The sequence below is a fragment of the Malus sylvestris genome, chromosome 4 (assembly GCF_916048215.2).
Source record: "Malus sylvestris chromosome 4, drMalSylv7.2, whole genome shotgun sequence".
NCBI classification, from domain to species: Eukaryota; Viridiplantae; Streptophyta; class Magnoliopsida; order Rosales; family Rosaceae; genus Malus; species Malus sylvestris.
The window spans coordinates 27,067,828-27,088,865 of NC_062263.1; the positions used below are offsets into that span (position 1 = coordinate 27,067,828).

A 21,038-nucleotide genomic window follows, 5' to 3' on the forward strand; every position below is an offset into this window, starting at 1 on the left:
CTAAAAAGGAATTCCCATAGACACAAAAACCCAACACACCAACACTTCTCCCAAAAACCCTTTGAAACAAGAGACACATTTCTAGATGCAGGATATCAATAACTTCAAAACCCACGCACCTTGAAATTGAAAAATAAAAATTTATGAGAGAGAGAGAGAGAGATCCACTCCCATCAATCCCAATATCATATCACACTAAGGAAAAAAATAAGGAAAGAAAAATAATAGATAAAATATATTTTTAAAATACCATTGTAAGTTTATAAAAGAATAGTATTAAAGATATCAAATTTTAAAATTAAATGACATATTTATTTTTCATAAAAAAAGAAAAATTAAATGATGTATTATCAACAAAAAAATAAACACTTTAATAATGCTTACATAATAATTTAATTATCAATAACTATATCATTTAATTTACAAATTTATTTTTAAAAAATTTGTTTATCTAACATTATCGTATATAAAAATAGAAAGTAAAGCAGCTACCTTCTTCTCACCAAAAAAAAGGGCACTTACCTTCTTCTCCATGACCCATGCTCTCTTCTCTAGATTACCTGAACTAAACCAAACACTTTGTTCATCATTCCCCACAACCCACTGCCCCCCACAAAACCATCATTTCGCTTTGACAAGTGTGAAAAGTGGACGAGACTGACTTGTACATTAGATAATGAGAAATGATGAGGAAATTTCTTCATAAGTTGAATTCTTTATAGATTTTATGCTATTTCGTATTTTTTATATAATATTTTATGATGTTAATATAAATATTAACGTTAAACTGTGATGTTTTATAATATTTAAAAAAAGTTCATTCTGAAAGGCTCTTCTTACCATTTCTCATAAATAATTACTACAAGGGAAAACAAACAAAAGAGTTACAACCATACATTCACATTTCCATGATTTTACATCACTTGTAGGAAATTCCATCCAAGCATATAGACTTATCATCTATTCGACCAAAAAAATATCCCCCATTCATTTCAATATATATGTACTTGTTGTAGAGAATAACATGAAAGCAAGACTAATTGATTAATTAGTACGCAATTAGGTAGAGAATCTTAGGTAGAGAATCTTACAACTTAGGCTGTCAATGTAAGAATATCCCAAATTAATAAAAATGTGTCGAAAGAGTTCAAACAAATAGTAGTGTTTGATTAGTTTGAAAAGCCATTATAACAGTGTATAAAAATAATAAAACCACATCATGTAAAAAATTTAAATAAATAACAGAAGCGTCGTTATAGTGATATTTCAAAATAATAAAATTGTGTCACATAAAAAAGGTTAAAACAAAGAGCAGTGTTTGTTTAGTTTGAAAACATCACTATAACAATATCTACACATATAAAGGTTATAACAAACAACAATGTATAATTGACTCAAAAACATCACTTAGCAACATCTCAAATATATTATAAAATTGTGTCATATATAAAAATTAAAACAAGCGTTTGATTAGTTTTAAATAGCGTATAACAAACCTTCCTTAGCTGGAGGGGAAAAAGAAATGATCTTTCCTTCACCACGAGCTTCTGTTGGTTGCTTGTTGGTTGCCACAGTGACTTGGACTTGAAAGCGCCCATCTTTTCATGTCTTTTGATACTGATAGTTGATACATCACTTTGCCTTGTTCATGTCCTTTATTTTTTTACCCCTTTTTTCATCTCTCTCTCCCCCTCTCTAATTTCTACATCATTGTCCAACACTGTGTTCAAGTAATACATGTACTCAAGTTTAAGTCTTGAGAGAGAGAGAGAGAGAGAGGAGAGAGAAAATGGGGTCTTTGGGAGGTGAAGCTGCAAGGAAGAAGGCAATGTGGCTCTATCCAAAGATCATGGGATTTAATCCTTCTGAAAGATGGGGGCACTCTGCCTGCTATTCTCATGGGGTTTTGTATATTTTTGGGGTATGCTTAAATCTTCTTCCATGAAAATTAACTTTTGCTCCTTTTTCTTCGTTTCTAATAATTTTCCACTGCATGATATTTATCTATGTGCTTATATATATATATTATGTATGCTCATGTACGTGTATTAATTCTTCTGTTTTTCAAGTATGACATAATGCAGAAATGTTTTTTCTTCTGAAAAATCGATTCCTTGATGCATGTTTTGGTCAAAACTCAAAGTAATATTTTTATTTTTCTTGTTCCTGTTATCTGGAATATGGCTATAATTGGATGATGACAGACTAGCTTTTTTGAACTGGGTGTTGTGGTTTCCTTGTTTCTCCTCCGATTTTAATTCTTTTGACAATGGTAGAATGCTTTTTCCTTGATTCCTGTATATTTCTCTTATTAGTAAGGACACTTATGCGGAAGCTGATACTTGTCTTCCAGCTTTCCTTGATGTAGTAATTACCATATTTCATTTTTCATTCTTCCTTTATTTTTAAATAAAAAAAAAAGAAATTAGTTTTTCCTTTTCCTGCATTAATATTTGTTTGGAAAATTTAATTTCTGGACATTATTAAGAGGAAATTAAAGAAATAAATTTGAAGCAAAAGTATATGTACTTGGCTCGTAGTATGCATTTTTCTGAGTCGAAAAAGTTTCATAATTCATATTTTGTTTTACTAATTCTGAACCTTTATTAGGCCTATTTCTTAGATATTAGACGTCATCAAACATCGATAATTGCTTGGCTCTTGTAGCAGACTATGAAATCCTACATTCCATATGTTGAAATCGGGGTTATTAGATGACAATCATGTGATGCTTTGCTATATCTTGATCTCATCCTTGTAGTTTGTCCAATTTAGGGATGTTGCGGCGGCATGCATTTCAGCGATGTTCTTGTGCTTGATCTTGAGAAAATGGTTTGGAACACTCTTGTGTCAACTGGTCAAGGGCCTGGTCCTAGAGACAGCCATAGTGCCGTTGTTCTAGGGCACAAGATGATAGTTTTCGGGGGAACAAATGGCTCCAAGAAGGTAAATGATCTTCATATACTGAATCTTGTGACCAAAGTATGGACACGGCCAGAATGTACAGGTACTCCACCTTCACCCCGCGAAAGTCACACTGCCACCCTTGTTGGTGACGATAAATTAGTGATATTCGGGGGTAGTGGAGAAGGTAAAGGAAATTACTTGAATGATCTTCATGTCCTAGATCTCAATACCATGAGATGGACTTCTCCTGAGGTGAAGGGCGATATTCCTGCTCCTCGAGACAGTCATAGCACAATTGCGATGGGGAAGAAGCTTCTTGTATATGGCGGGGACCGTGGTGATAGGTATTATGGTGGCGTAGATATGCTTGACATGAACACACTGACTTGGTCAAGGGTATGGTTTCCGTTTATTCTGTCAGGACTTTGATGTTAGTTTAGTATATGAATAATGTGCAGTTTCTTGCAAGTTTTTTAGTCTAATGGAGGTTGTGGTGGTTTTGCAACAGTTGGCTGTTCAAGGATCTTCACCGGGTGCCAGGGCAGGTCATGCAGCTGTTAGTATCGGGACAAAGGCAAGTAAATTTATGTATCTTTTCAGAAAAAAATACATTTCTAGCGCTAGTTTGGTAATTATCCATCTTTGAATCAAAGTAAATGACCGATTTCGTATATGGCAAAGTTAAAGTATCACCTTGTAACATTTATTCTCAGAAGAGAAAGCAATTGACCTACAGGAAAAATTGCAGGTTTATGTCATTGGAGGGGTTGGAGACAAACATTATTACAACGATGTTTGGGTCCTAGATGTGATTACTTGTTCGTGGACTCAACTTGAAACATGCGGCCAACAGCCACAAGGGCGATTCTCTCATACTGCTGTTGTTACAGATTCTGACATTGCCGTCTATGGAGGGTAATTAGCTATGTGAATTTTACAGCTTAAGTTTGGCCGTGTCGATATAGTTCGGTTCCATCTTAATTTCTGGTTTCAACTTGTAGGTGTGGGGAGGATGAGCGCCCTCTGAATGAGTTGTTGGTGTTGCATCTTGGAGCAGAACATCCCAAAGGTCGTTACAATGTTTCTATGTGCAAAACTTTTGGAAGCCATTGGAACCAAGAGAGGCGGAGGATCTCAAAAGGAGCAGATTTTAACACGGTACAAAAGTTGTAATAGTGCAGTACTTTAGTGCATCCTTTATGTTTTGATAATGACGAGGAGTGTTTTTGTAAATGCTTAAAGCAGAAAACTATGCTAATGGGGAATCATGTAGCAGTACGAGAGACAACACACGAACCAGAATCAGAACCCAAACAATCTCTCCGGTTCAAATCAGGTATACACAAAATCATATAGTATAAAAATCATACCTTTCTAGTAGGTATACACGAAATCATTGTTAACGAGTATTCATTTGCAAACATAAATGTAGATACTTTACATCCAAAGAGGAGAAGAACCACAAGTACAAAATCAATAGACCTCGAATCAGAGCAAGAGGAGCATTCTCTATCACTCTCCCAGCATTCGTCACCATCACACTCGGATCAAGAACAGATCCCGAATCCTAAAGTTGTTGATTCCTCCCCAGGTTCTCGAGGTTTTCAACTGTTTAAGAAATTCAATCATAGTCCGAGCAATAGCCAATCTCCCAATGTCACAAGCAACCATAAAGATATTAGAAATTCTGCACAAAGATCTGCAGACCTTAACTTGTTAGGAGAGCATCAAACTGAACCAAAGCGAGAACCATATCTTCATGCCAACTTTGGTAGACCAAGTATGCAATTTCAAGCGGTAGAATCGAAACACTTTGAGGCAGGGCCTATTCAGAACATGGTATGCATTCCTTTAATTTCACTTTCCTTCGGTAATTGACAGAAACTCTACTTCTTTTTACCATGCTCGGCTTTTGATTGGGGTTTTGTGTCTTCTTAGATGGGTGCTGAGGTTCAAGGCAAAGTTGATGGAGCATTCGACTCAGGTTTCCTAATGACCGCGATGGTTAATGGAAGGCTTTATAGAGGAGTCTTATTTGCACCAGTAAGCTTCCCTATTTCAACTACATTGTAAAACAGACACATAATGATTAGAGAAGTGATTTCTGCATGCCCCTTTTCTCCTTCTACATATGTATTTTTATTTTCGTCAACAAAGGTGTGCAGGGGGAGAAAAAAAATGTCCGAAAATCACACTTCCCATTCACTAACGTGCTTGCAAATCAACGTTAACTTTGTTTATGCAACTGAATGTGCCAAAACCAGGGACCCGAGATCATCTCAAGACGGCCAAATTTCGCTTCAACAAGCCAAATTCCCATTTCTGAGGCAAAACCATTTCCAAACTCGAATCATTTGGAGCCACCCTTGAAGCTATCCGAGCTGCCAATGAGGAATTCCATGCCGGGGTCCGGCCTAGGCCTCAGGCAACCTCAGGCGACTCGACCATTTTTGCCCGTTCGAGCCAATCCATCTGTAGCCAAGGAAAGAAGTGATCTTCCTGGTGTGTTTTTAACACTTGGAGGACCAGGAAGTTTACCTGGTGGATCTTATTAGAGACAACCACATATATATAGGCATAAATTTCTATGTTAACTTGGTCTTTAAGATTCTGTAATTTTAGATAGGTGATGTAGGCACATATTAGTTGGTCACACGTTAATTCTTTTGTGTCAAATGATGATCTGCTGGTATGGTGTCTGGAGTCAATGTAATATTATGAGTTTTGCTAGTTATGATTTTCTTGTATATTAGTAAATGAGCTTTATGATTATGGTTGTGTCAAGATTCCAGACTCGTTTGAACGTGCTTATAAAATGATTAAAAACACTTCTAGATAAAATGATTTTGGGTTTTAAAAGCACTTCACGAAGTGTGTTTTTAGGATTCAATAGCACTTTTACTCAATATTGGTTTCAAAAACATGTTCACCAAATACGTTTTTAGTCATTTTAAAAGCAGTTTCAAACGATCCATGCTATCCTCACAGCTTATTTGCAAAATATTTCTAGAAAATATATATGAAAAAAGGCAGAGACCTGTAAGACAAATTTGTAACTTATGTATAAGGATATGTTAGAAAATCTACTCTATTATGGATTCATAATTCATCTTGTCTAATTCTGTCAATTTCATATTTTGGCATAAAAAACAACGGACTTAATTAAAGTCAATTTTCAATGATTACAAAATATCTTATCCAGTCCCCAAAGAAAAAAGAAAAAATTAATTAGGTAAAGTGAAAAGAAAAAAGTGAAATATTCGAAGAGAGCATTTGATATGACAAAATTGGGTGCACAAAAGGAGGAATGAGAGAGCACCCGCGCATCGCGCGCTACTGTCGTGTATGTGATGTCTAGGAAAAGAGGTGCCTCAGAGTCGCTGTGAACCGTCGGATCTGTCATCCACGTCACCCCACCAGGGTCCTTTGTGACTGACTGATTGATCGTTGGTAATGGTCGTCAGAGCGGTCACTCTAACGTCCCCGGTCTTGTCAACCAGACACATACTTCTGCCCCGTCGCAGGCGGTGGCTGCGTCAGCCACGTCGGTTTTCTCCCTCCTGACCCGTCTGCTTCGGATGCCCATTTTCCTCATTTCTCACGGGGACGGTCGTAACTCAACAACACTGCCGGTTCCAGTTCATTGGGTGGGTCCCACGAGACCAGCAAACGTGGGGCCACTCTTTGGAACGTACGTGTCAACTAGGATTGGACAAGATGAGAAGATTGCTGTCTGACAGTGTAGTCCAACTAACTTGATCAAATTTTCATTTTATTCAAGCGAAGAAAAAGTAAATAATTTTAACGAAAAATTCTCGGTATTATTCATTTTAACGAAAAATTATATTTTTACATTAAAAAATCAATCATGATACTATTCACTTTACCTTTTATTTTGTCATTTTCGTTAAAACTCAAAGTTTTCAAGTTATTTTCATTAGTTTTCCCAAAAAAAATATTGAGTAGAAGATGAAAAGAAATCTAATGTTCAGCTCGAAATTTATCTGCAAATAGCGTTTATCGCACTGGTGATAAGTAGTTAAATCTATGTACTTTGATGCGGGTTTAATCCCCACCAATCTTTCGCTTTTCTTACAACTAACAATTTAATTTAGAAATGTTATCGTTTGAACAAAAATAAAAAAATAAAAAAATAATTCTAAATGATGTTTTTATGACAACACAATAGCTATAACTATTTTTATCTGTTAGACGTTTGAGCTAGTAGCATTTTTGGATTATTTATGTAGATTTAGAAGAATTCTTCTATGCTCTGTAGTATTAAATGTTACAAGTGTTGAATGATTTTTATTGATTTGAATTGTTGTGTTTCTTGTGGTTTCGTAAATTAAGGTCATCAATTGCTCGTAGCATAGAAGCAGAGAACACATAGACTTTAAGTTTTCAACGAGTTGTAAAACTATTGAAATTTCTTCTAAACAAAAAGCAGCCGGAAACAAGTCTCTTAATTATAATGAATATTGAAGTGATTCAAACCTGAGTGTAATCAGACGTACACTTTCATCAATTATTCCAACCCACATTTGTAAGAAATAATAAGTGACTTTAAGAAATGGTGTTTTGCCAATGAGGCTAGTGTAAGAATTTAATATACATTTTAATAACATAGTTTCGCACCACAAAATTACGGAAACTAGTTTTCTTATTTCTCTTTATTGTTTGTTAAGTTCAGTTTCTCAAGGATTGAGCATTCGTTGTTTAAAAATGAGTTTCACACTAATTTATAATGAAAAATTTCTCATTCGCACGTGAACGACTGACCCTAACATAACTCATGCATTCTTTATCATATGACTAAGTGAACATAAAATTGACCAAGCAAGGCTATTTCTAAATAGAAAATGTCATTCTAGTGTTCAAGTTCTAAACCAAATAATAAATAATCCTTCACTTTTTCAATATCGCTCATATTTTATAAAAATTGTCTATAAATCTTGTTCGTTTTCTCTAGAGTCTTTTAAGTCTTTTTCGTGGCAGTAAAATTGAACTCATGGTTATTAATTTTACAGTTACCATATGTTTCGATAAATCCCTTGTAAATATTCATTATTTAACTCTCAAACAAGCTGGAAAAGTAGAACAAATAGCTATTTTTACTTGTGAAAAATAGCAAGGAAAAATAAGAGGAAAAAGGAAAGAAAACCTTAAAATGAAGACAGCTAATATGCACGGGGTGCGTCGGTTACTAGCCTACGCACTCCCTGGTCCAAACCCAACGGTCCGATTGGAGAACTCGAATAGAGGGTACAGGTTAACGTACAAGGCGGTTAAAAAAAAAAAAAAAACCCAGCACTATTCAATTGACTACAACGATGGTGAAAACTTTGGTCCCCTCCCCTGCAACAAAAACCCTAACTTTCACCCAACTCTCCTCCTCCTCCTCCTCCTCCGCACCTCTCGTCCTCCAATCACATTACGCCACCTATTCACCAAAACCCAATTCGTATTCTTTTAATTCTGGTTCGATCAGAGCAATCTTGTTGGTGATAATAATCTCAAGGTTCTCTGAGGATTTTCGTTTCCCAATTTAAAGGTAAAATCTTTTCGATTTTTTTTGGTCTTTCTGTTGAGTTTTTGTTGATTTTATTTTATTTTCTCATCTGGGTATTTCGATTGTTAGTTTATTGCTTCAAATTATTAATTTTTCTGTGATTTGTGTGGTTTTATGTTATTTGGTTTTTGTTCAATTATGGGGTTCTTTTATGTGAATTTCTATGGATTGTGTTTTGGTAGATTGGTTGATGCAATTGTGGGTGTTTTTTAGATTGGTTAAAGCAACAGTGGGTGTTTCTAATTTGGGTTTGTTCTGAATTTTGATGGGGAATTCAATATGTTAATATAATTCTCCCTTTTGAGAATTTTGGATGATTGATTTCTGCTGAATTTTGGTTTCTCGAGATAGGTTTCCGAAATCAACCTTGATACTGTATTTCCATGGCTGTGTTTTCAGTGGAAGCATTGTTGTTCGTTGGCGCAAAGATGATTTCTGATGATCTCTTTTTGTAATGAATTTATGATCATTGTTTAGTTTTAGGAAACTACAATTGATTCTGCAACCATTCGGCTAAGTTAAGGCTGACATTTTAGTTTTTGTAACTAACATGTTCTTAGCTACACACGGAGAATAAATTGTTCTGAACTATTTATGTTTTGTTGACTACTAATTGAAGATTGAGAAGGGCTTCTTTAATTTCTTACTGTCTTATTTCGGTTACAATGTTTGCAAGATTCAAGATGTAAAGCGAATATCCTTTAGTGTCCATCGTTATTCTTATGCTGTGTGCCCAACACCGTATGATAGGATAAAGGCAATGAAAGGATGATGATGAACATATGATGTGTATGATATTTACAATCACTTTTCACTCATGACTATCTCAGCTACCATTATGGGAAAACAAAGGCAGCACTAGGATTTTGTTTCACCTCTGCTATTACGATGGAGGGTTTTGGAGGTTTGGGATTCAGTGATGTAAGCAGTGCTGTGAGAAGGAAAAGGAGTAACACATCTCGTTGTCCTCGGAATGAGTGACAGCTACCTTTGGATTGTCGTGATAATGTGTCATCAACTCCTTCAGAAGATGTAAGCAAAAGTGATGAGAATAACAATGGCGGTTCAATTACTCGAAAGAAAGATATTGATTTGAACTTATGCAGCGCAAGGGCTTCATTTAGTAACATTTTGGAGGCTGAGACTGTCCAGAATATGGATAACGGTGAGGGGGGAGGATCCGGAGAATCTGATGAATCTTCAAATGATGGTTCTTTTCGAGGCAGTGATGAGCATAGGCATAGGGGGATTGAATCCAAAAGGTCCAGCAAGGGTGCCCTTGCCCCGGCTAATTGGAAAAGCTCCAACAACGTTGGGCCTTTTGGAGTTGTTTCCGATTGCTCAGAGAATGAGAATAAAGTGAAAATGGTTAAGCTTAAAGTTGGTGGTGTTACACGCACAATTCAGGCCAAGTCTTCATCTGATGGTGCATCTGCTGTTGGGCCATCTTCTGTAAAATCATCTCGCATTTCAGATACCCCTCGACCACGGCAGAAGTTGATTCTTCAGGTTAGTCTGCCTTGTAATATTCTTCCAGACTTACTCAATTTGACAAGCACTGTGTGACACAAATCTGGATGTGATTTCCATGGTATTGCAATATCCACATAGGCCAGGCAGACACATTGAACTGGGTAGCATGTTATTATGGACTGCATTTACAGAAAATGCTTACGAAAATTAGATAATAAGATGGAAAGATTCATAACTCAAAATTTTCAAAATTTATTAGATATTTGATTGCTAGGTTGCCGTTTTCTGTTCTAATTCCTTGGAAATCCTTCGTTTTTAGTTACTTCTTTTCGGCTTATGCAATCAAATTCCTTGAGTTCTTTGGTTTCCTAGGTTCTCAAACTTTCTTTTACACAAAATGGTTTAGTTGTTTAATTAATAAGGTCATATATAGATTAAGGATTATTAAGACTATATTTAAATCTATCACTGTTGCAGGAAGACTCATATGACAATCCTTCCCTTAGTTCCGATAAAGAAAGTGGGTAACGAGGAGTCCCACAGAAGGATACATCTAAAAGTGTTGCTCATGTTGAGAAAGTTGAAGAACTTGTTCGCAAGAGTAAACGGGTCCCTAAGAGACGCTTCCTGGATGCAGTTGATGATGATGACATGGAAGTTCGATACCTTGAAAAACTCAAAACATCTAAGGTCACCTCAGATTATACTGCAGAGTACAATGAGGATGAGGAAAGGAAAACCAGAAAAGAAAGGAAGATTTCAACAGTGATGAAGGGGAGTGGTATTGGACCAAGTGTAGATTTGGCAGATTATGGCATACCAAGATCGGGCAAGGATGGTAAGAAGTCCAGAGTAGGAAGCGTTTCTGATGATACTGATTATGTTGAAGAGGAAGAAGAACCTGTTTCCGATGGCGAGCCTAATACTAAAATGAAAAAAGTGAGAAAGGAGTTTGTTGAATCATCCTCATATAATAAGGAGATGACAGTCACTACTCGTCAAAGGGCTCTTAAAACTGGCAAAAACGTCTCTTCCAGCTTAGGTGCAAGTGTAATTGAGTTCCCCAATGGTTTGCCCCCGGCTCCACCAAAAAGTAAGTGAATTTTTTTTCCTTTTATCATAATTATCTTGTCTTGAATACACATTGACTTCTCTCATGATCGTAATTGTTGTTTTTACTGATAGAGCTAAAGGAGAAACCCGGTGCACTGGAGCAGCAAATCAAGAAAGCTGAGGCGGCAGAGAGACGTAGGATGCAAGTAGAGAAGGCGACTAGAGAATCTGAGGTTTGGCTTGTCTGTTTGCTTCTTGTTTGACTTGTGATATACATGTGTTAGAAAGAAGTACTTATCATTTTCTTTCAAATTTGGCTGAGCCTTAGGCTGAGGCAATCAGAAAAATTCTGGGCCAAGATTCCAGTAGGAAGAAACGAGAAGACAAGATAAAGAAATGGCAAGAAGATATGGCACAGGTAAGAGATAGCGCATAATAGCATCCTCTGTTTGTGTATCGTGCGATTTCTTGATTTATGGTAAATTCATTTCTTTTGCAGGAGAGGGCAGCAAATGCCTTTATACTTCCGCCAGATTCTGTCCGATGGGTGATGGGTCCATCAGGATCGGTTGTAACCTTCCCCAATGAAATGGGCTTGCCAGCCATATTTGACTCCAAGCCTTGCAGGTAAGAACATTTGAAAATTCTAGATACTTATTTCTACGATTATATGTAATTTTTCCCCCAAATCTAGATACAGCTTCTATGCGTCTCTTCGGTCTTGAACAATTCTATATCATCGTGCTTATTTCTGAACCAACCCTTAATATCCAGCCTCCACGACTGTTGGAGGCTTTTCATAGCCGTTTGAGCTTCAAATGTTTCTCAAATTTCTGACGACAAGCAGCTGGTTATAAAATTAGGCTTCGGATGCTCACCTTTTTCCCCCTCAAATGTAAAATTTATGGAGATCATTACGTCTCAAACCTGGTTTTCAAGCACCTCTATCCATTTAAAAATATATATATATATCGTGAAGTTTATCTGATAATTATTAGTTTTGTTTTTATGCTTTATTCCGATTTCAGTTACCCTCTTCCCCGTGAAAAGTGTGCCGGACCATATTGTACAAATCCATACAGGTACCGGGATTCGCAGTCGAAGCTCCCTCTGTGCAGTCTCCAGTGTTACAAGGCAATACATGAAAAGATGGCTCCTCTATCTGCCCGTTGATTCGCCGAAACTGGCGTTGCAGGATGGTCCTGCAGCACTTCATGTAATTTAGTTCAATGCATGGTGATGTACTACTGTATATGTAGATGAAACTTAAATACAAAACCATACATAAAAAAGCCCGCCTATTCTATACAAAGTTGTAAGGTTCCATGTTTGCTCGCCACCACAAACCGTGTCTCTGGTCAAGTTTTCCTCGTGTACAATTTCTGTCTTATGGTGGGATATGCTATGCTGTGTTTGGTTCCTGAGAAAATTCTTCTAGGAAAGTGTTGATGCAGTTGATTTAGCGGAAAAATATGTTGATCCATTAGTTATGCTTTATTTTAAAAAAGAGACAAAATTCTAGAATTTAATAGACGAATAAACAGGTATGCGGTTACGATAATAGAGATATTCATTTATTATTGATTATGGGCATAGATAATACCCGTTTAGAACCACAATATGCACCACTTTCAATTGAAAAGAAAAATCCAGTCATTTATGCCGCTGTCAATGGATTCTGTGAAGACTAGTTGACTAAATGGCTGCGGTTAGGACTCTAGACTTTTCTTACTGTCAAGCTACTACAGGCACCCTCTTATAATAATTTTCAAAATACCTACCCAACGGGTAAACGGTTGTGCAAATATTAATTTAAATGGGTATCGATAAATAATCGCGGCTATCCATTCTTTATAACTGTTGACCAACCGTACACATAAACGACTAATTGTAACATGAGTTTACGAAAAGAACATTCAATTTCTGTACTAATACAAAATGCAAGTTTTAAACTTTTGATTTCAGTAAATGTTCACAGTTTTCATATGTAGGCAAGCCATGTGCTTGTGTAAAAGCTCTTACAGGGTACTTTCTCACGAATGACCTGGAGCATATGTGTACTTTCATCTTGTTCTTTAGATTTCAGGAAGCTGAGGATGACTGCACAGAGGCGTTGAATGTGGATGATCGTTATATAAAAGCATGAACTTGGGAAGCTTAAAGAATCATTCGAGGGTTGGTTTAAAACCAAACAATGACCTTGTTTCCTGATGTTGTTTCATATATGGTTTCTTTTCTGATATTGTAATTTTGATCTGTCTGATGGAATGAATATAGCCAACTGCAGATGCTGAGTTTGCCCTGAGGTTGGAGCTTCACAACCAAGAAATCAAGAAACAGTATACGGAGGCCAAATCTTCGTATGACAAAGTAAGCAAATTTGCACACACATCTGAAGTTGTTGGTTCTCTATATCTAAATTATATTCGTGAGGGCCGTTTCAGTAGTGTTAATTAACCCATGGAACTGTTACTTAAATCTCCTACCCTTCTGCATATTTAAACCTTGAACTGTGTGCATGAATTAAGGGTGAGAGAGCATTTTAGCGTTTCCTGTTCGTTGTGATTATTACTGCAAGTACAATTATTATAAGTTAGGCATGCATGGGATATACTTGACTTTTTAGAGGTCCTTTGCATGCTTAATCCAGGCTTGAATCTGGTTTTCGTGCTTGATTGGCCAGTACAAACTTTTACGAGATGGAGTTTGAATTTGATTGGATTTGATTGTTTAGTATCATGATTATTCATAGGTTATTTCATTGAATTAGTAAGTTGACTCATTGTAATTGTTAATTGCCAGTCAAATCTTCAGAAGGTATCTGGTGCACTGAAAATTTCTGTAGGGGAAAGTCGGATACCAAAGTAAATGGAAACGGCATCCAGCCTGTCTGAAGCAGTACTCAAATTACAGAAATAACTGCAGTTCAAGATCACACTAAGGTCGCAAGGATTAGTCTTCTGTTGGCCCTTTTACTCGATTTTTTTTTTGTTGTAATTGATTTGTCTTTCTGTTCGTAGTACATATGAAGCCGTATTCAACTGCATTTGTTAGCTTCCTACCAGATTTATACGTTACCATATCATTTTATCATAAAGGCATTATCTTCTTATTTTTAATTGCTTTTGTATGATTGTTTTGTAGGGAAATACCACAAATAAGAAGCAATAGATGAAGGCATCGGTACAAGAAGTTGCTTCTCAAGCTGCTTCCAAAGCCAAGGTTGTAGCTGCGGAGAAAAACGTTACACCACCAACTACTGCATATCAATTTGAGGTTTCTTGGCGAGGGCTCTCTGGAGACAGTGGTCTGCAGGCTAGTCTGTTGAAGGTCTGAAAATGTATTCTTGTGTTTTACTACCATAAACATAGAAGTCCAAAATGCAAGATTCATGTGTTCTTTCTGTCGTCTCAAAGTGGGTGACCTTTAGTGTGCTTGTTTTGCATGACGGTCATCCATTTCGTTGACCACTGCCATCCCAAGAGGTTCCCATTTGAATCCATTTATATGAACAAGTTCACATGTCCATCAAGGAGTAAGATAATTGTATGTATAGTTGGTAATCGCATAGGCTGTCATAACTAATTCTGACTTTCCATACTGGTTTCATGTTAGTTTTGCTGGTTTTCCATGCAGTCTATATCTCCTACTGCATTGCTGCATATTTTAAAAAATGCTTCAACTGTTCCCGTACTACAACAACAACAACAACAAAGCCTTTTCCCACTAAGTGGGGTCGGCTATATGAATCTTAGGCCTCGTTTGGCAGCTCGGACTGTACTGACTATTTCTGTCGGATAGGATAAATAGTCACCGGATAGTACTGACTAAATTAGTCAGGCGTTTGGTGCAGTATCAGACTAATGACCGTATTATTTATATTGTGTTTGGTACTATACCGGATATGAGGAATTTAAAGTATTATTATTTTAAGATAAACTGTAGAGATCAGTTTTAACCATAAAGTATTATCATGTCTCCCTGGGTGGTCCATTCTTAGTGGCCACAGCAGATGCTTTCTCTGATTCTATGTCAACAACAATGGCATCAATTTTAGCTTCTTCAAGTTGCTTCAGACCATGATCCTTTGTCATCACAGCAACTTCTATGTGTTTTCCTCCACTCTCGACAACCTCAAGCAAAGCCCGGATTGCAAGCTTTACAGTTTCTTGCCCAGATCTCTCTGCCGCACCCCCCAAACTCCCTCTCTCTCTCCTTTCTTCTTCTTCCCCGACTGTTTGCAAGATCCAGTTGTAGAAGAAGCCCAGAGCCTTCAACGCCGGACGGCCAGACCTCGGGGATCTTGTAGCAGAGGAAGACATGGAGGTCGTAGGCATTGACAGTGCCGGCAAGAATGACGACGGGGAGAACGACGTTGGCGAGAGGGACGACGGCGAGAGGAGATGTCGTGGAAACGAAGTGCGAGAGAGAGGGAAGTGAGCCGGACTAATAATCCACTCATTTTGGAAGGGTTTATTAAGCAGGTGTATACCCGACTAAATAGGCAGACTGACTAAATTAATCCGGCGGCTATTTTATACGGGAGGGCACCAAACAACCGGCTTCGTATAATTAGTCTTATCCGATGCTCTATACGGTGTGCCAAACAAGGCCAACGCCATTGCGCTATGTTTTATGTCATGTCCTCCGTTAGATCCAAGTACTCTAAGTCTTTTCTTGGAGTCTCTTCCAAAGTTTTCCTAGGTCTTCCTCTACCCCTTAGGCCCTGGACCTCTGTCCCGTAGTCGCATCTTCTAACTGGAGCCTCAGTAGGCCTTCTTCCAAACCACCATAATCGATTTTCTCTCATATTTCGTTCAATTTCAGCTACTCCTACTTTACCTCGGATATCCTCATTCCTAATCTTATCCTTTCTTGTGTGCCCACACATCCAACGAAGCATCCTTATCTCCGCTACACCTATTTTATATACGTGTTGATGCTTTACTGCCCAACATTATCAAATGCGTGGCGACCTTTTTTGTGTAAGTATTGCTTATGTCTGATCAGTATGTTTTTCTTGTTGAGCTTGATGAGATGCCTTGTGCCCCCCTATGATTTCTTTGGCAGTGAAGAAATGGATTTGGCCGTCAATTATTTGGAGAACTTAACCAAGGTACCAAGATTTGACACACTAATCATTTTTCTTTCATCCTCGAACAAGGCCGGTATGCATCCTTACAGTTCAAATTATTCCTTGATTTGTTAAAAAGCTTAGGGGTTTCGATCTGGTTGAAAGAAACCAGAAATGTCATTCGAACAAGGTCCTTCAACGTGGCACGATTTTTATTGTTCATTATGTTTTGATACGTTAGGCTCAGTTTTCTGCCTACCGTTATATGCTTCAGTTTTTTTATGAGGTTATAAAAGACGCTAAGCGTTACTCGGACGGTGAATTAGGGTCTAGTTTCTAGATGGATTTAAGTAAATCTGTTATATTTCGTGTAAATAAGTGTTTGTTTATACTTAAAAATATATAATTACATCATAAATTACAAAATAATATATATTATGAAGTATTGAAACATAATGAAAACATGATAATTTGTGTTCATTTTAATATTCAACAAGTTTCTTACAATTTATTAAAAAAATAAAATAATGCAAAATGAAAATTATCTATTTTCTGTCTAAATGAGTCTCAACCTAGATGGGTGTCTAGACGTGTTTGGACGAGCTAGGCGAGTGCCTAGATGGTCTAGGCAGGCACCTCAACAGGTCTAGATGCCATTTTTAAATTTTCAAACGTCTAAGCATTAATCGGAACGGTCACCAACTGCCTAGCGCCGCCGAATTTTTAGAACAGTACTTAGTATCATAACTAGAGTTTGGCATAATCATTATACTAACCCAATACCTTGCAAAACAGACCTTGATAAGATATGGTATGAAGTATTCTACAACGAGGCAACTCGAATCGCATAGGCATAGAAGCTTGATAAGTTGAGTGCAAAGTACTGCCTCGAGTGATGAAAACGAATCAAAATTTTGCCTTCCGTCGACCTCCACGGTAGTATTTCTATTCCGGTCGGAGACTTCGCTGTAAATTGAATTTGTAAAGTGAAAGCTTTTTACGGTGGAACTTGGAACTGTTGGGAAGACGATTGCTGCTGTTTCATGTGACCCTGAAAAATACGTGCATTTGTGAGCGTCTATGTTAGGTAGGGTCGACCTTACCGTACTTTATTGTTCAGTCACATTCAACTGGGGGTCCACAAAAGTTCATGGCGATAACCTGTTTCTTCATGTCCCCACCTATGATTGACTGCCTTAATTAGTCACCCTCCATATGTGGACAGGGAGTCAAATTACCATCTACAACATTATGTCTCTTTGATACGTTTGATTGGTATTGCTTATAAGTAATATTACATTTATAATCCATCAATGTGATAGGTCCTATTTGTTTTTCTTTGTGATGATAAATGACCTACTTAACTCAATGATTAGAGTATTGCTTTCATATCGCAGGAGTCATTGGTTCAAATCCAATAGTAGGTAGAACTTATTAGATACCAGAGTCAATGGTATCTAATAAGTTTTTCTACTCATAAGTTTTTGGCTAAATCGCGAAAATGGTCATTGAGATTTCAAATCAACAGAAGTGGTCCCTAAGATTGTCCACCATTCATCATTTTCGTCATTCCGTTATAAACTCCATTAAGTGTCTCGGAGCTCTTGGCCGGAAATTTGGGCAATTTTCAAAGTTTCGTAACTCAATTGTTTCTTAACCAAATTTGACCCATAATATATCAAAATGAAGATATGAAAGTGTAGAATAAGATTATACCTATTTGGAAGACCAATGGTTGCCGGAAATGGCCGGAAAATAGCCTCAAAGTTGACTGGTCCGAGGGAAAACTCACTGGAAACTAGGTAAATTTTAAACGTTCATAACTTCCTCAATACTCAACGAAATCAAGTGATTCAAAAAATGAAAATCATACTTCTCGACGAGAGGAAGAGAATGATACCTTTTTCAGAAGCTAAATCGTCGTGGTTTGGTCAGAAAACGGCTCGAAGGTGGCTGTCTTGATCTCAAGTTAGCTACTTTTGAGCCGTTTTTGGCCAAACCACGGAGATTTAGTCGTCAAAAAGGTACCATTCTCTTCATCTCATCGAGAAGTATGACTTTTGTTTTTGAATCACTTGATTTCGGTGAGTATTGAAGAAGTTATGAACGTTTAAAGTTTACCCAATTTCCGGCTAGTTTTCCCTCGAACCAGTCAACTTTGAGGCTATTTTCCAGCCATCTATGGCAACCGTTGGGCTTCTAAATAGGTATAATATTATTCTACACTTTCTTATCTTCATTTTGATATATTATGGGTCGAATTTGGTTAAGAAACGATTGAGTTACGAAGCTTTGAAAATTGCCCAAACTTCCGGCCAAGAGCTCCAGGATACTTAATGGAGTTTTTAATGGAATGACCAAAATGATGGATGATGGACAATCTCAGGAACCACTTCTATTGATTTGAAATCTCAGGGACTAAAATGAGGAGTTATGCAAATCTCAGAGACAATTTTCACGATTTAGCCTAAGTTTTTCAATGTGATTGTTGTATTATCACATGATATAATCAAGTTAACTAAACTCCGACGTGTATAAAACGTTAATTAGTTAATTAATATTATATCTTCGGTTTTTCGTATCATGACTTGTGGATTAGTTAGACAACTTATTGATGTCGTTACACTAAAAAGGAATTTGGAATGAACAAAAATCAATCTGGCACAAAAGTCTTCTATGCATTTCTAACATCAATTTGTTTTGCTCCCTGCAAAAAATAAAAAATAAAAAAACTGCTTTGCTCTTTTTTTTTAATTTAGTTTTGAATTAGATTAATCAAATTAAAATACTCCTTAATTGATGGTTACTTGGTTGTTTAAGAAAGCAATTGGGCTAATCAATTGCTCAAAAAATAAAGACAAAAATTTAACGTAGACTATATGATGTGACGATTGATGATTTGACTTTTTTTTTTTAAAAAAAAGGACAAGTGGTGGCAAGTCATGGGTATCCACTACTTCCGGGGGCCAGAAAAACTCACAGATGCATTTCAGCCTCCCCTTAGCCACATACAAGTAGACTCACCAGCTTGGAGCCTCGAAATTGGGACCTCCTTGTTTTTTTGTATTTTGGGAACTGGAATCCGCGCCCTTATCACTGAGCTATTTGCTGTGGTTAAAAATAAATAAAGATAGACTGCGTGGATTTGACTCATTCTTTAATCATTAAATAAAGAATTCAACCATCAACGCCATAATAAGTGAAGAGCCGTTAGTTCCTGAACTATCACCTGAGTGAAAATTAGGTCCTTGAATTATATATATTTTTAAAAATAAGTCCCTAAATTCATTAAAAATAACTAATTTCATCCCTACTATTATATTCAAAGTTATTTTATCAAATTTTTCGTCAACTTAAGTTACTTGACACACTTTAGAGTGTAATACCGTTCTTTTCTCACCTATAAGCCCTTAACATTTCATATAGGTTGCGAATCTAACGTCTAATTTACCCTTCAAAGTTAACTCCATATACAATTTTTTTTAATGAAAAATTACCCACGTACGCTCCAATGTGTATCACATGCAAGTAACGTGACTTAAACTGACAGAAAATTAAATATAGTAGCTTTGAATCTAATATTAGGGGTGTAATTGCCAGATTTGTATAATTCAAGGACTGATTCTGAAAAAATAGTTTAGTGACCTAATTTTCACTTAGGTGATGATTCATGGATTAAATTGGCAGTTCACCCTTTTTAAATACATAATATATGCAAGGCTACCTCCATAACCATGACATATGAGCGATTTTTCAATGTGTTGCAAAGTGTCAAAATACAAGTAGTTGTATATTTTAAAAAAAAAATTTATTTTAATCACTTAAATTATGACACTTGATATACTAAATCGTGTTAGGCCTACTAAAACTTTTTTCATAACATACAAATTATGCTTCTTACGAAAGTGACCAAAACTGGCCTCGGTGTTGATTTTGATAAAATATGGGCATTATTATCTTAGCCAATGAGATGCATGTATTAATGAAGGTAATTTCAAAGTTCACATGATCCTCTTTGTCCCAGCATCTACATAAAATAACAACCAAAGAGATTCTTGGGAAAGATTTTTAACCCAAAAACCAAGGCCCCCTAATTGTAATTGGGAAAGAGACCTAAACTTTATTTATTTTTATTTGCTTAAATAAATGAGATTATCTATATTAAGGAAGTGGAATAGTGGACAAAGCTTCACAATGGACAATAATAATATAGTTTAAATTCGCCTTTAACGAGAATCAAACTTAAAATTTTTTACTTACAAATGAATAAAAATACCACTATGATCTATTAAATGACGGGACCTAAACTTGATTAAGCGTTGGCTTTCCCACTTTATTTGTACTCTTTTTGGAGTAAGACTTCACATATAAAATTTCTTCAAAAATGAATTTACTTGTCTTATATTGTATAATTATTTGAGAAACAATGAAAAAATTCTTTAATTGTGAGATTTTTTATGAATTTTATTTCATCTCACAATTTAACTTCAATTCTCATGCTAATATTATAAAATATTGTACCACAAATATAAGGTGTCAAAGAGTCTACGAGGAATCTCACATTTGAAAGAGCCCCTTTAGCATTTCTCTATTTATTTTTCTCTCCTCTTTTTTTTGGCTCAAATTTTCTCTTCCTTGTCACATAAGTTTTTAACTAAGAAACGAACAAAATAACTACATACAACATATTGCATTGAAGATTTTTTTTAATTGTGGATTTATTGCCAGAAAATAGTACTAAATTTTTTTAATAGGTTTTTTTTTTCTTTCAACTTTTGCTTTTGGACACATTGACTAAGTCACTTGAGACGGTTTAATCGGTGGATGTGATAACTATTTTAACTCTTTTAGACTTTAATGTTGAAACGTCTTAAATCTATGAAACGCTTTAACGTTGAAACGTCTTACATATAAGCATTGACTTAAAATACTGCTATCATGACAACCTACACAATTTAA

The 21,038-nt window shown here is 36.3% G+C and overlaps 2 protein-coding genes and 2 pseudogenes across 3 annotated transcripts; 3 read left to right on the top strand and 1 right to left on the bottom strand.

The window, feature by feature from the left end:
• Nucleotides 1-1,638: 1,638 nt before the first annotated feature.
• LOC126617704 (acyl-CoA-binding domain-containing protein 4-like) lies at nt 1,639-5,679 on the top strand. 2 transcript variants are annotated; one of them, XM_050285747.1, is made up of 9 exons: nt 1,639-1,921; nt 2,776-3,303; nt 3,416-3,481; nt 3,656-3,822; nt 3,909-4,065; nt 4,150-4,243; nt 4,340-4,746; nt 4,846-4,950; nt 5,172-5,679. In XM_050285747.1, the coding sequence occupies exons 1-9, from the start codon at nt 1,790-1,792 to the stop codon at nt 5,460-5,462; spliced, it is 1,947 nt and encodes a 648-aa protein (XP_050141704.1). In that variant the 5' UTR covers nt 1,639-1,789; the 3' UTR covers nt 5,463-5,679. The 2 variants fall into 2 exon arrangements, with proteins under 2 accessions (XP_050141704.1, XP_050141705.1); XM_050285748.1 differs by having other exon boundaries at nt 1,644-1,921; nt 4,153-4,243.
• A 2,541-nt stretch (nt 5,680-8,220) lies between these two features.
• LOC126619873 (uncharacterized) lies at nt 8,221-12,317 on the top strand (annotated as a pseudogene).
• Nucleotides 12,318-12,941: 624 nt separating this feature from the next.
• LOC126618286 (uncharacterized) lies at nt 12,942-16,975 on the top strand (annotated as a pseudogene).
• Nucleotides 14,776-15,623, bottom strand: LOC126619874 (proteasome subunit alpha type-7-like). Its single transcript, XM_050288293.1, has one exon. The coding sequence runs from the start codon at nt 15,340-15,342 to the stop codon at nt 14,977-14,979; it is 366 nt and encodes a 121-aa protein (XP_050144250.1). The 5' UTR covers nt 15,343-15,623; the 3' UTR covers nt 14,776-14,976.
• Nucleotides 16,976-21,038: the final 4,063 nt, after the last annotated feature.